This window comes from Sminthopsis crassicaudata, chromosome 5 (assembly GCF_048593235.1).
Source record: "Sminthopsis crassicaudata isolate SCR6 chromosome 5, ASM4859323v1, whole genome shotgun sequence".
Taxonomy (NCBI): domain Eukaryota; kingdom Metazoa; phylum Chordata; class Mammalia; order Dasyuromorphia; family Dasyuridae; genus Sminthopsis; species Sminthopsis crassicaudata.
The window spans coordinates 176754372-176770009 of NC_133621.1; the positions used below are offsets into that span (position 1 = coordinate 176754372).

At 32.5% G+C, this 15638-nt stretch overlaps 1 protein-coding gene across 1 annotated transcript in view; it reads right to left on the minus strand.

The window, feature by feature from the left end:
- Nucleotides 1–1315: 1315 nt before the first annotated feature.
- The window catches only part of ETNK1 (ethanolamine kinase 1), a 55684-nt gene continuing 41361 nt past the window's right edge, over nucleotides 1316–15638 (minus strand). Inside the window, exons 5-8 of the mRNA XM_074268834.1 lie at nucleotides 11824–11907; nucleotides 10329–10489; nucleotides 2764–2837; nucleotides 1316–2437 (exon numbers count right to left, since the gene is read on the minus strand). Coding sequence (XP_074124935.1) covers nucleotides 2365–2437; nucleotides 2764–2837; nucleotides 10329–10489; nucleotides 11824–11907 — 392 coding nt within the window. The 3' untranslated portion in view covers nucleotides 1316–2364. The remainder of the gene's footprint in view (nucleotides 2438–2763; nucleotides 2838–10328; nucleotides 10490–11823; nucleotides 11908–15638) is intronic.

A 15638-nucleotide genomic window follows, 5' to 3' on the forward strand; every position in this document is an offset into this window, starting at 1 on the left:
TCTGCACTATGATCCCATAAACCAGTGGAGTAAAACAATCATAATACTGCACCCCTCTCCCCGATCAATTCCTCCTCCTTCATGCCAGAGATATAAAGCACGACTATATATACATGCCCATTCTGTGTCCAGTATCTACATACAGAATGAGGTGTGAATTAGGCATATTATTGTGGAAGAAGTGATTGTCCTTCCCAACTCATCATTCCATATTAATCCCTAAGAAAAACAGAGAAGAGGAGGCTCTACTAGTTTACTGACAGTAAGCTCAGTGAGAATGGTCAAAATCTACAATTTCCAGCTCGAGAAGACAATCTGAGAAAAATAAAAAGGATGTTTTCTCCTGTTTTCAAAGGTCTGACGGATACAAATTGTTAACTCTTTACATAACCAAAAATCAAAAGTGTTTTATATTTTCTCCACAGTACTTGTGAAATTATTCTCCATGAAGATAAAAAAATCCACCAAAAGAACTTTCATAAACTCCACATCCTAATAGTAGAGGAAAACTATTTTTCCTTTTTCAAATAATTTAGAATCAAATGAACAGAAACTACTGCTTCTATTATTCTATAGGTTTAAAAATCAAAATGTGATTAATTTAATAAGATTGAAGGGGAGGTAGAAGTGAATCTTGATTTAATACTGTTATGAAAACAAATTTCTTTTAAGATATTTACTTAATGAATTTTACAACTTTAAATGACCTTTAAAGTTTTCAATAAATTGCTTTCAAGAATCTTGAAAAGTGCTTGTCTGAAGGTTTAAGTAATCTGAAAATTAACATTCTTAAAAGAGAAAGAGAGAGAGAGAGAGAAAGAGAGAGAGAGAGAGAAAGAGAGAGAGAGAGAGAAAGAGAGAGAGAGAGAGAGAGAGAGAGAGAGAGAGAGAGAGAGAGAGAGAGAGAGAGAGAGAGAGAGAGAGAGAGAGAGAGAGTGTGTTTTGTTTGTTTCCCTGCAATATTTAATTGTAGGATAGGATAAGTTTGTGCTTGCACATTCTGAATATGCAGACACATCATGTCAACTTTATATGGGCACTTATGTGACCAAAGTGCAAAACTCGTCAGGATAATTGTTTAAAAAGTTGACTATTAAAACTTCACACAGCAATTTCAAAGCTTAAAGACTAACTCCTACCTTACAGAAGCTCCTTCCTTCTCTTCCCCAGGGTGACCAGCCTCCACCCTCCATTTTTTAAAAAATAAACATGCTAAAAACCAAATACATATCTTCCTTTTTCCTTAATTCACATTTTGGAATTCAAAGATTTCTTGGCATAACAATTTTAAGTATACAATGATCAAATCTTCAAATTTATCTGTAAAATATTTAATTCTTCACAGCTTTCATATATCACTTTGAACTTTATATACATTCATCAGCAAGTCATTTGTTATAAGTCTGTAAGCTTTCTAATTTTTTTCCTAGAACTAACTGTGCTAAAGATATGAAACCAAGTTAGGAGCATTGAGGCTGAGTGATTAAATCCCTTCCTTTTGTTTGGGGGAGAGAGGTGGCTTAGAGAAGGGGAGTAAATTGCTCATTGACTCACCCTGTCTAGCAAATGGAAGATTAGAATGTTTTTAAAAGATCATAGTGCTGTTCAATACATAGAATTACACATAATTTAGAAATAATTGTATGTAGCAATTTTAAAAAATGGGAATAGTGAAAAATATTCACATTTTAGTTAAGAAAACACCTTCTATCATAAAGATTTTGCTAAGATAGTGTTAGTAAATGTACTCCAGGACTAAAAGGGTAAATAAAATTTCTATTCTCAGGAGCAAATTCATTCCAGTATTCAACTCAGAAAATGTACCATGCCATGAAAAGTTTTACCTCCTAGCCCAAAATTAAATAATCTAAATTTATTATACCTTGCTCCTGGCATTTCAAGAATAAATGACTCTTTACATACAGTACAAGATTATTTATAATGAACACCCCAAAAAACATTTACCTAAATTAATCTAATGTAAAAAAAAAAACAAAAAAAACCAATTTCATTGCCTATATTCAATTCTTTTACAAAAACTAATGAAAGCAGCAATGGAATCATGTTAAATCTATAATAAATAATTCACATATAACAGATTAAATGATCAAAGGATTAAATTGCCATCTCTACAAACCTTTGTAGATTAAACAAATTTCTAATCCATCTCATACTGAAAATAGGTACATTTCTGAATTAGATGTAATATTTAAAGATAAGTTGGCTGTTTAGAGGCATCAGTTATAAAGCAAGACAACCAAATGAAATTACAGAATTTTAACAAATATTAGCTGTTCAATATCTGTTTTCAAAAATGGTTCACAAGGATTGCGTAGCCACTTGAAGTTAACTAAATATCCTTCTTTATGCAGGTAATTTTAATGCAGTGACCTCAGGCTTCATTTTGAAATACTGCTTAAAACGAACAATTGCATACCTAATGAGAAAAGAGAATTATGGCAAAATTAGTAAAAATTGAAAACACGTAAAATTTATTTCAAGAATCTGAAATCTATGCAGATTAAAAAAAAAGTTTCAGGTTTTAAGGACAATTTTTAAGTTTATTGTGCCATCTACTGGATCTTTAAAAAATTACATTTCGCATTTAGGGAAGAGACTCAAAGACTTCTTCATGATCCAAAAACTATTATCTTTATAATTTCAAATTATGTAATGAAAATGCTTCATATATAGGTTTTAAGGGTTAGACTAATGCAATCCTAAATCAAAAGAAAGTATGCTTAAGTAAAAATCAAAACTTACCCAAGGAAATCAAAATCAATGGTAGAATATTTGGCTTGAATTAAAGCCCACAATCCCCAAAAGAAATGAGAAGCCTAAGGAAAAGAATAACTTCATGAAATTCAAACACAACACTTTTTAAGAGACAAGCAATAAAAAAACATTTTATGCCAAATATTCCATCTTTATGCAAACTGTTTATTTTCAAATACTTATACTGTTATCTGTAGTACAACAACTTGTGTTTTTAATCTTAGCTTTGTGAATGGTAAATCCTGAGTGCCTAAAGGTTATGATTATTTTCTCTCCTTTGTTTAGCACCAATTATAAGTTCACTATGGTAGTAGGGAAGGGAGCAAAACTTGGAAGAACTTTGGACTGGATTTTAGGACACCTGCACAAATTCTAGGTAAGAGCAGTTATCTATGTAGTCCTGTAAAAGTAACATCTCTTGGGTATGTTTCCTACTTCTATAAGGTGTGGGCATACTGGATTAGTCTAAGATTCAAACCTGCCCTAAATTTGATTCTAAATCCTGCTTGTTCCAGGAAAATTTTATCTTTCTTTTTCAACTTGGTTCCAGAAGGCAACTAGGAACAATGAGCGAGTGGAAAGTACATTGGGGGCAAATTTCAAGTCCATGCAAGGACAAATTCTGAACAATTAGACTTCTAAAATCAAATAGGCTTCCTTGAAAAACTGTAACAAACTGAAGTCACTGAAGTCAGAACTCCTTGTCTAGAATACTGTTGCTGAAAAATTATTGGTCGCTGCTCTATGAAGTCCCTTCAAACTCAGATTCTCAGAAGATTCTCTTCTTCTAAATCACATTCCAGTCTAAGTCCCACTAAAGGGAAACACAAAGGAAGTAGTCAAAGGACCTGGTACCGGGCACAGTTCTGCTACTAACCATGTGAATCACAGGCCAATCTATTTGTCTTCTGATATTTAGTTTCCTCACCCGTAAATCAAAGAAAACTTTCCCAACCTCACTGGTATGAAAAAGGTATTCTGTACACGTGTACACGTATAGACTTTTTCCCATTATAGTTCCAAAATTTTACCTTTCAAAATTAAACCATATGCACGACCCAGCTTCCTCCCTCTCTCATGTCTCAAGTTCCCTCTTCCCAATTCTACACACAAAAAATCTCCTTTGTCCTTCTCCTTGCCAATGTCAATTCCTGTCTTTAATCCCATATTCTGTCCCTTCTTGGAGTTTGTCCCTTGATCATCCACTCTCTAATTTACAATTTTTTCCTGATATACTGGTTCCTACAAAGATAGTTTAAATACACTGCATTTGATCTTACTATTTTCTCTAGCTTTTCTCTTTTACAGTCAAATTCCAAGGAAAAATTGTCCTTGCCTTTACTTATACACTTCCTTTGAAATCTGACTTCCAACCCTATCACTGAGCCTATCATCTCTCCAAGATCACTAATCATTTTTTAATTGATAAATCTAATAATCTTTCCTCAGTCCATAACCATCTTGAACTCTTAAACCAGCTAACATTGATACATTGATCACCTCCCCCCACCCCCCCCCCTTTTTTTTTTTTGAGGCAATTGAGGTCAACTGACTTGCCCAGGGTCACCCAGCCAGGACATGTCCTCTGGTCATGTTTCCCCTCTCCTTTTCAGCCTCTGATAAAATCAATACCTCGATGTAAACTTCAGGACTCTGTTCTGAGGCGTCTCCTCTCTCCTACATTCTCAGTGATTTCACCAATTACATGGAGGTTCACTTACTGTATATGCCTCCATGCCAACGACTCCAAAATCCAGCCTTCTCCCAAGTCCAACCCCCTAACTCCCAGTGTCTGTTGGACATTTCAACATAAATCTTTTGTAGGTGATTCCTACTCAGCATATCCAAAAAGAAATGCAGATGTCTTGTCTACTAAACTCTGCCTCCATCTTTAACTTTCCTATTAAGGGTATAATTGTTCTTACAGTAAACTAGGTTCATGACCCTTGTATCATCCTTGATTCTTCTCTCTCACCCCTACGATTTAAAGTCTAATTTACTCGCTCTTCACATCTCATGCATTTGTTCTCTTTTTCACTCACATCACTACTTCTCTTTTCCCTTCTTCACATTACATGAACTGCAGTAATAGCTTTTAAATTGGTCTCACTGTATTCAGTCTCTCACTGCTGCAATCCATCCTCCACAAATCTCTAAGGCGATATTCCTAAAGCATACATCTAAGTATGTCACCTGCTCCTCAAAAAGTTGTGGTGAATTACTACTGCCTCTAGAATAAAATACTAACTAAAACAATATTATTTCATATTGCTCTCATTCACATACAACTTACAACCCAGCAAACTTGTTCTCTATGTGACATTCCAAGTTCTCTCACTGTATCTCTGCACAAGCCACCTGTCCAAGCCTGGAAGGTTTTCTACCTTCACACTTTACCTCTGAGAATTCCGAACTTGTTTCAAGGGTAAGATCAAGTGCTGCTTTTGTGAGCACTTCCATTTTTCTCCCAGTTATTATGTCCTCATACCCCAAGAATATCTGCTTATACATTGTGCATACTCATTAGCAGAATGTAAACTCCACGAGGGCAAGGAATATTTAACTTTTGTATTTGTAAGACAGCCTATAATACCTGACAATTAGGTACCTAGTAATGTTTACTAAATTGAATCAATATACAGAATTTATTTAGCAACCATACTTATAAAGGATTACTATTAAGATGAATAATTCAAAAGATCTGTGTATGACTCCATCATTATGGATGATACTCCTTCTTACACTTCGGTAGATCAATTTCATGTATGTGGTTCATAATTTTGGAATAAGTGTCTCTAAGATGGTGTCTGACTACACAAAAACTATTGACAAGCTTCAACTTAAAGCCTTTCCAGTTTGTACTTTATTCTATTTGATTCTATAATCTTCAAAAACCTAGAATCATCTCCACAATTCAATGAAGTATGTTCAATAACTTTTTAATAATGCTAACAATATCAAAATGCCAAAAAGTAATGTATATTTGGTATATGTATTGGGGGGTCGGGAGAGAAGACATGAAAACATTCCTGCTAAATTATTATGCTCTTACTAATTAGTTGGGTTTTTTCAGTTCACAAAGGCAATTATAAAATGAAGCAATATAGTAACATGAATAATCACTTATATAAAATTTCACAGTATTACCAAATGTTGTCCTCACAACATTATAAAATAAATCATAAAAACACTATTATAACCCATCTTAGAGATGAGAAAAATGAAGTATACAATCACAATGCTAGTAATGAAAATTATTTACTAGGAAAAAAAAAATGGAACTAAAAATTGTAGGGACCAAATCAAATAAATACAAATAAATTAAAAGTTAAAATTTTGCTACATATAGCTAACTCAAGACTACAAAAGTTTTATATGTACCATAGTCTAAAATTTTTATTAAGTCTAAAGTCTTAATTATAAAATCTAATTCTTTGAGAAACTTATCACAATGTTTGCTCTTACTTTTAAAACATCCACATTCTGAATGAAATTCAACAAATATCCCTACCCTAATAACAATCTCTTATTATTCTCCTCCACCCCATTTTCTAATCTATTTCTCTAATCCTTTTATTTTCCAAACTGCCAAACAAAGTCTCCTACACCTTTCTTGTTAAATTTCCCCATACCAAAAAATTATACTACATCCCTGGTATTTTTCAATAGTACCCTCCCTCCTTCCATCTTAAAAAAAACTAAAACTTTTAACATCTCATCAGTTACCAATTCTCTAATGCTATCTTTATCCTTTATGGCTTATTTTTCTCTGGCTTCATCACTTCATCCTACCACAATCTCCTGTCTTTCCACTTTTCCAGAAAGCTACTCCTTCACCTCTACTCTGAACCTGTTCTTTATCTTCATCTCAACATCAGGTCCCCTTAATTTTATCCTACTATTATTTCTGTCCACAATCATTAAGACTTCTCTGGCCAATTCCCGTAGCTTTACAATGATATATTCACATTCACAAAGCTGAGTTTTGTTTTTTTTTTACAGCTTTGTACTATTGCTGTTCTTGTCTTAAATCCCCAACCTTCAAGAAATCACTTTTACTTTCTGTTTCAAGTCTCAGACCACTAAACATTGTTAAATAAAATCACAAAACTATGCCACAAAGCTGTCTCCCCACAATGTGTACTATCTAATTTTAATTAACAAGGCAACATTTTTATTCATGCCCTGTTACATTACTCACCGTCTTCTCACCCTCTTACAGATGATCTTTTGCTTCTTTATTTTGAGATGATAATTTAAGAGACAACAATTACATAGTATGTGCAGGACTTTCTTTGGGGTTGGGGATGGGGGGGGGGGGGAAGAGGGAATCTAAATTTATCTATTAACCACAGAATTACAGAATTTCAGAATTGAGGAACATCTCAGAGATCAGATCTAGTCCACATTTGAACAATTATACCACAAACATACCTAACAAGTTTTTACTTGACAATCTTCATGAAATTGGAGAATATATTAAAGAAACTCATTCCACTTTTGGATCATCAGAAAGTTTTTCCTTCCATTTACTAAATTTGGCCCTTTGCAAATCCCACTTTGGAGATCTTGGAGGTCTGTCCTCTAGGACCAAACAAAACAAGCCCTCAGGCATAACAATTCTAATACTTGAAGACAGTTAAGTCTTTTTCTCTCAAGGTAAACATCCCATTTCCTTTAATTGATATTTATATGGCTTATCCCTAGAAGTTCTTCACAATCCTGACTATCCTCTCTATTGGATACCGTACAGCTTATTTACGTCCTCATCTACGTCCTTTCCTGAAATGTAGCAACCAATTTTGAACATACTAACTTGGATGTCTGATCAAGGGCATAGTACAGGGGGATTATTGTCAATGATGTTTTATATCCTACTGGCTTTTTAAGTTACAATACATTTCTGATTCACGGTAAGCATTTTAGGCCTTGAAAATTGTAGCTTTTTTTCAGATAAATTACTATGAAGCTATGTCTCCCCCATGTAATAACAAATAAAATTGATTTTTAAAACCCCAAAATACCTTTATTTCTGGTAAATGTCATTATTTAGTACCCAACATATTCTATTCTTTGTCACTTAAGTTACTCTTTGCAAATTCATTAAGGATGCCATCCTTTTTCAGGCAAGTCACTAATTAAAAAAAAAAAATCTCAAATAACGGGGCCAAACACAGATAACTGGGTCATTCCACTGGAGATATCTTTAATACAGACAACAATGAAGTCTTTAGTCAGAGACATTCTATCATTTAGTACAAATCTATACATCTTTCCTTTATCTACTAGTCTACCATACAAATAGAATGGAAATCAGGGTTTTCTCTTAGCATGAAGGACTAGCAAGCAAGGTGAAGAAATAAATAGATCTGGGGTTTCAAAAGCAAGAAGTAACTAACCAATAAGCTGATGACTCTGGAAAGAACAATTATAGTGACTTCCACTGTAGCATTTTATATCACGTTAATACTGCCTTTATCCTTTCTCTGAACTCTGAAATCTTCTCTAATCAAATTAAGAAGATATTTCTGGAATAGCTACTTACGGTCCAGGCTTTCTTAACCTTTTCTGTATCAATACATTTTAAGGAAGTGATCATTTCCCCTCAAAGTTCCCATCATTTCCAACCTACCATAGATTTAGAGGTGGAAGAGACTGCTTCCAATTTCAGATGAGGAAACTTGAAGCCAGAAAGTTTCTTAAGGTTACACACATGGCAAAGCTTAACTTGAATGAGCCCAAGTTATACATTGCTAAAAAAAGAAAACCAGCTCTCTTTTCTACTGTACCATAAAAAGTTTCCCTTAAAGAATTGGATTTATATGTTGCCCAATTTTGAATAAGAAAAGTCAATCACTGCTCTGTGTTAAGAAAGAGAGCCGTTGAGATGAAACTGAAATCTTTATCATTACTACAACGTGCCTCCATGTTTTCTAAATCTGTAAATTACTGCCACTTTCCATCCAGGATGCCCATGAACATAATTCAGTGACAATGAATTCTATTCATCTACTGAACTTCATTCAAATGCTTTTGGTGCTGATTTCCCCCTTTAGAACCTGGATTTCTTTAGGTAAGTCTATATATAATGTTTCTCCAATCTCAATCCCTTCTTTATGTAACCTGTATTAAGAATATTTCAGTTAATTATACCAACTCTTCATTTCTCCCTCTAGCTCCCTTCCCTACCATTTACAAAGAGTCAGGTCTCTACTGCCCTCAAATCCCTTTTCTTGACTGCTTCCTCCTTTATTTTACATGCCTCACCAATCATTTATCCAACCTTCTGTAATGACTTCATTCCAAAAATATTTTCAAAACACTGCAGTCTTTTTTCAGACCTTTTCCTCTGCCTTTTTTTCCCAACATATAGATCTCATTTTCATTTTGTTTTCTCCTCTTTGATCTAAGACACTGCTCTCCAAATTCTATTATGACATAACTGACCACTCTTTTAAGTCTTTAATCTTTTACACTTTAAGTGGGCATGAAACACAATTCCCTCTTCCTCCTCTTGCTTAGATTATAAGAAGTTTCCTAGTTGGTCTTCTTATTCCTATTCTCAAACCCTCTCTAAATCCATCTTTCACACAAATGCCAAAATAATCTTCCCAAAAGTCTTAAATGACTACCTTTAGAACAAAAACCCAACCCAGGTATCGTAGGCTCTCCATAACTTGTGAGCAATACTATTCTTGTATCTTTATTCCATACTACTCCTTCACATATTCTATATTCCCATAAAAATATATTGTTTCCCAATCATAAACTCCAAGATCCTTAATATTTCATTCCATAAAATGAAGATACTAAGTGTAACCTGTGATGATTTCATTTATATTGTGTTATGTTAAAAGTGTTACAGAACAAATATGGTTTGAATATTGTACAATATTCAATTCAATTCAATTGAATATTGAATAATGACAAGAGGGAGGCAATGAGATATAATACAAAAAGCACTAGACTGTCCTCATCCTGCCTTTGCTACTATTTATTTTTGAAACTACCTTTTCAGGATTTTCTTGTATATTAAAAAAAAAAAAAAAAAAAAAAAAAAAAAAAAAAAAACTTACACTAAATGATCTCTAAAATCCATTCTATCTCTAACATTCCAGTGATTCTATGTGGTTGAAACCATTACAAACAATTCCTCATGTACAAAATAAGATTAGATTAGATGGCCTCTTAAGGTCTCTTTCGATTCTAAACCTTCAATCATATGATCCAAAGGAAAGATCAAATGTTATGTAATGAATACTGCTGAAATGGATCATGAACTTAGTGTTGGTGGTAGTCTTCAGTTATATTAAAATGCTTCACCTTAAGAAGGTTTAAATAAGATTCCCTTGTAGAAAGAAGGAAAAAAAAAAATCATAAAAATGTTTTCCTGCAATTACTTTTAGCTTGTATACTGAATTAGTTCCTTATTTATAAAATACAACTCAAAAATCACTAACTGTATTGTATCTACTGGCAAGAAAAAATTACAATTACTTACAAATTTTATTTTGTCATTAGAATTTTTAGCAATTATTAATATTTAAACTTACCAATGCAAACTGATTGACTTGAATAAATAGTACTTCTACTTCCTTTTCTGTAACATCTGTCCCAAATCCTTTATACTCCTTATAGGCTTCAAGGTAAGACCTTAGCCACTGAACTTGTAGTTCTCTATTTGGATAGAGATTATAATCTACATCACTTACACCTAAAATGTGGAGAAAATAACATAAAAGAAAATTTTATTTTGCCCATCCTAACAATTCATCCCCATCTTTTTTGCATAATTTTTTAAAAAATGCTACCAAATCTTTATCAGGATACAAATTATTAAGTTGCATTTAGTGACTGGTAAAACTCATTTAAATTGTAATACTTTACCCCTGTGACTGCATTGCCCTCTTAAAATTCTCTTTTAGTAAATCCTACAGATCCTTCAAAAACACTTCTTTCACTAGGCAAATAGACAGTGGTCTCTCTACTTCTTTGAATTTATGGTGCTATTCACAGTCTACATCATTTATTTAGAAATCAGTGAGGTAAATCCATTTGTGAATGGCTTCTCTCTTGCTCCAGACTCCAATAATATTTGTAAAAAACATAATGGGTTTTGCCTACATCTGCATATGTATTAAATATATTAGAAATATGTTTTAATATATTAGAAAATGTGAAATGTAGAAAAATTTGATGCTAAATGAAAGCTGAAAGCCATCAATAAATTTTGTAGGAGATTAAATTTCTTCCTATATCATTTTCAAACTACTAACAGGTTAACAAAAAGTTAACACATCTGGAGCACATTAAAATTTAATGCTGACAAACTGACATTGGCAGTGTAATGTCCCTTATTTTCAAATTAATTAATCATTTGGGAGAAAGTTAGCAGAATATTCTAATCTAATAAACTTCTAATAGAATAAAATACAGCTGATTGCTGTATTTTATCTTAATGTTTCTATTTGAGGAAAGGGGGGCAATTTTTTTTTTTTATTCTCAAACCAAAGACCATTTGAAGAAATGCTTTAACATTTGTACTTTTAGAAACAGGGTTTCCTAATACAAAAGTTATGCCTATCAATTTTTAAAATTTTACTCAAGTTCCAAAGCCTGGTTTCATAGTGGCAATAAAATATGTTCATAGTATTTTCCCCTAACTGCCTTATTAAAAATAAAGAAAAAAGAATGATATTTCCCCCATATTAAGTATGAAATAAACATGAAATTCTAGTATGTTATTCAGGTGCTTTACAAGAGGTTGTAACCCTTTGTAATTGGCAAATGTATTAAAAGTCCTTTAAAAAAGGAGATGCAGTATTTAACTGGTATTATTACAATTACTCCAAAACACACACATAAACAGAGAGTTGAAGAAAACATGAAAAAAATTTCTATTCTAAGCTTAATCTTTGATTTCTTATTTTACTTTTAATTTAATACTAATTGTGTTTTGTGAGGTCAGAAAATTATGCCATCAGTCTATTAGATATTAATTTTATATCAAAAAAATCTGGCTCCAGAGTTTTAGAATTCAGACTTTACCTGCAAATTCATTGAAATGGTTTCCAATATCATATGCCAGGTAGTTGTAGCCAGAGTATTCATAATCTATGAATTGCACATCACCTATGTGAGACACAAAAACAAAGACATAAGAAGTCACATACAAGAGGTGCAAACCCCTATGCTATTGTGCCTAAGTATATCCTCCAATATTTCTGTCTCATTGTTTGTGCTCAGTTACATGCAGCTCTGAGACAATACCAGGGTAAGGCTGTGAATTTTATGGCACTGAGCTTTAACTTTTTAAAATTATCTATTCTAGTCAACAGCATTCATTATGTCAGAAAAAGTTCAAATATAAACAGAATAAATGAAATAGTTCCCTAGATTTAAACAAAAATAAGAATTATTTTTCACCACATGAGGGCATCAAATACTTCAAAGAACAGATCTAGCTAGAATGTTTAATTCCATGGATATTGCTATTGAGAATGACCTATAAATTTTTAAAGATGTAATTTAACACAATAATAAAAAAATTAGTTTAATGAGTAAATTTAATAGTAAAAAGTTCAAGTAACTTCTGAAGTAAAATATTTTTCCAATTATTCCAAAACTCTTCTGGTTCCATACATCAAGAACTTGTGATTTTAATAGTGTTGGAATTCCTATTATGTAAATCTTGCCACATATCACAGCCAATATATAGCTTATGGTCATAGTTAAAGTCTCTTGGGGGTCAAAAGATTATATAGTCTGCCCACTGATACACAGGTGGGACCTGATTTCCATCTTTTCTTGTTGTCCTTTCAATATTTTGTGTACTGTCACATTACCTCTCTATTGACTGAAATTATAGATTTGTATGTAAAATTACTTTTTAAACTATGTCTTCCCCACAACAGACTGAACTAAGGGATTAAAGCATGATAGCTTTAGGCTATAAAGAATCTTAAAGACTATATAGTCCAATTCTCTCAATCATTTTATATATAAAGAAACCAAAGGCCAAAGAGGTCACATGATTTGCCCAAAATCACAAAGGTGGTACAAAGCAGAGAGCTAGGGCTGTGAACTCAGTTCCCATGGCTCCAAATTCAGTGCTCTTTCCATTGTACCACAAGATAACTTCCTCCAAATATATTGTCACAAAGCTTTATGAGGGTTTAAGGAGGCTGATGGTTAAAATACTTGCATTTTAAGAAGCTTGTTCTAAAATTTCTAGAAGTAGCTAAAAATCCCTTCCTACGAATCCCTACTCTAACATGAATGACTTTGGAATCATTCAATTCTAATAAATCTCCACGTTGAAGTTTTCAAAGAATCTATATGTAGATGTGTTTAGCAGTGCAGTATTCCCTAAAATTAAAACCTGTGGCACAAGATTTTTACAATAATTAACTATTCATGTACAAAATATTATTTAGTGCTGCAAATTTCATTAATGCTTCTCCATATTAGAACCCACAAAAGTAATAATCTCCTAATTAGAAATGTTAAGTTTTCAATATTGAAAGATATAGTTTTAGTAAGCCACAAAGGGATACTTGATAAGGCCAGGTCCAAAAAAAAAAAAAAAAAAAAAAAAAAAATCAGCCAACAGTTTGACAATTTAATCAAAACAGTCAAGCTACACTGACACAAACCATTTACTGGCATTTTCCAAATAGCAATAGATTTAGCAAATCTTGAACTGTACTGTCTTGTTAGAGATTTGTGTTTAATGCTGGGAAGCCTCTCTTATCAAAGCCAACCAGAGAAGCAGAAATGGTATGACGAAAAGTTTCAAGGCAGATGGCAGTCTTTAAACAAAAGCAGAAAAAAATTTAATTCAAATGCATTTAATACAGAAATTGTGACCTTATTTAAGCAATAGTCAAGTCTAAATTCAAATACTAACTCAAGAGTAATCTACATAATGAAAATTCATTATCACAATCCATATTAATGTATACTTCCTAGATTGAATGTATAAATTTCAAAGTTTTGTGTTGATTTTGCTAATAAATATACGGTTTTGTCCACTACATATATTCTTCACCCAACAGGCTAAATATGTCAGGGAAGACTATAATGCTATTTATAGCATGTCTAATTTTATAAATGTATTCAGCAATTTTTCTGATAAACAAGAAAATGGGTGATCAAATTTTTTTTTTTTAAATCTATTTTGCTAAAAATATGACATTAAAACAGCATTGTGAGCATAGGACTTGAAAGTTTAGAAGACCTGTATTTAAGCCCTGCTTGTGACACCTAAGAAAGGTGTGTGTGTGTGTGTGTGTGTGTGTGTGTGTGTGTGTGTGTGTGTGTGACACTTTGGACAAAATTACTTAATTTCTTTGAACCTAAATTTTCTCATCCTAAAGATATAAATAAAATTACTTAACGATAGTAATAGTACTTTCGGTTTGCATGTCATTTGATCCTAACAACAACCCTGTGAGACAGGCACTGCACATATTTCATTGCATTTTATAAAGAAAGAACAGACTCAAGTGGCCTGCCCAAAGTCACATAGCTAGTAAATGGCACAATTGGAATTAAAATACAGGTCTTTTATGACTCCAAATCTGGTGCTTCTCCAACTACATTTACAATGATATAAACATGAACTTTTATTGCCATATTTCACAAAATTGTTGTGAGGATAATATTTTGCAAAACAAAGTGGAGAAATGAATGTAAGCTATTATCTTCTTAATTAAAAAGGGCAGAGATCATAATTTAGTTACCAACAATAGTTTAAATTAAACCTACTAGTAGTATAGAAGGAACTAAACAAAATCCAAGTACCTTTTAACCCCAATGTGCCATAGCCCAGATAGGTAAAGGCTTAATCATAAAACTGAATCAACAATTAAAATGAATGTTATTTTTTATACAGCTGTTGATTGCTTTAGCTTTCAAAGCACAGACTCTTCTAGAGCTCATTTAACTATTTCATGCCAATAAAAATACACAGCCCAGTCCTGATGCTTAATTTTGCCAAGTGAATTAACTAACAAAACCAATTCATACGTGTACTCAAAATTTGGCATGTAAAGTTAAAAATGGCAGGTAAAAAAAAATCTAATCCCTGCTTCCATAGTGGACATAACTTAATAAAAAACATAATTTAAATAAAAGTTAAAATATTTTGATATGAAAGTTTTAGCATTGACTTGTTGTAGTGGCATTAATTCATTATAATTAGCCTTTATTTTTAATGCTATGTTGTTTATAATTAATGCAATAAAAAAATAAGAAAATGAAGCTAACAAGATACAGATGAGGCTGTTACCAGGCTCCGTGCATGTGAACAAGTGATGCGATAAACCTCCAGTCAGTGCGTTTAAGAAGCACGGTGTGCGCCGCCACATGGCAGCAACAATGGCATACCTAATCTGTAGCAGATGAAGAAAATTTGGCAAACTCACATTTTACAAGACACAAAGCTTAAAAGGAAAAAAAAATTTAAAGAAAAGAGTCCGCATTAACTATCTTCTTTTTCAAACTGTCAACCTCAAGTGGAACTCAACTTTAAATTTAATCTTTTGCAAGAGATTTAAGATTGAAAATGTCTGCTTCCCTTGTTTCATGTGCCAGAAAATCAGAGTACTATACTGGAAAATATATTCCCAATGTAGCAAATTACATTAAATTTCTACTTCTTTAAAAATTCAACATCCTTATTTCTAAATTTTCATCAGAAAACTCCTATCCTTTTGGAATTTAAACATTTTCTCAGTGAACTAATACTTTTTAATTTATATATAAAATGGCCAACATTTTGGGATTTTCCCCACAAAAATGGTCCTAATAACAGACTAATAATTCTTGTTTTTAATTATACTGTATATAATTGCATGCTC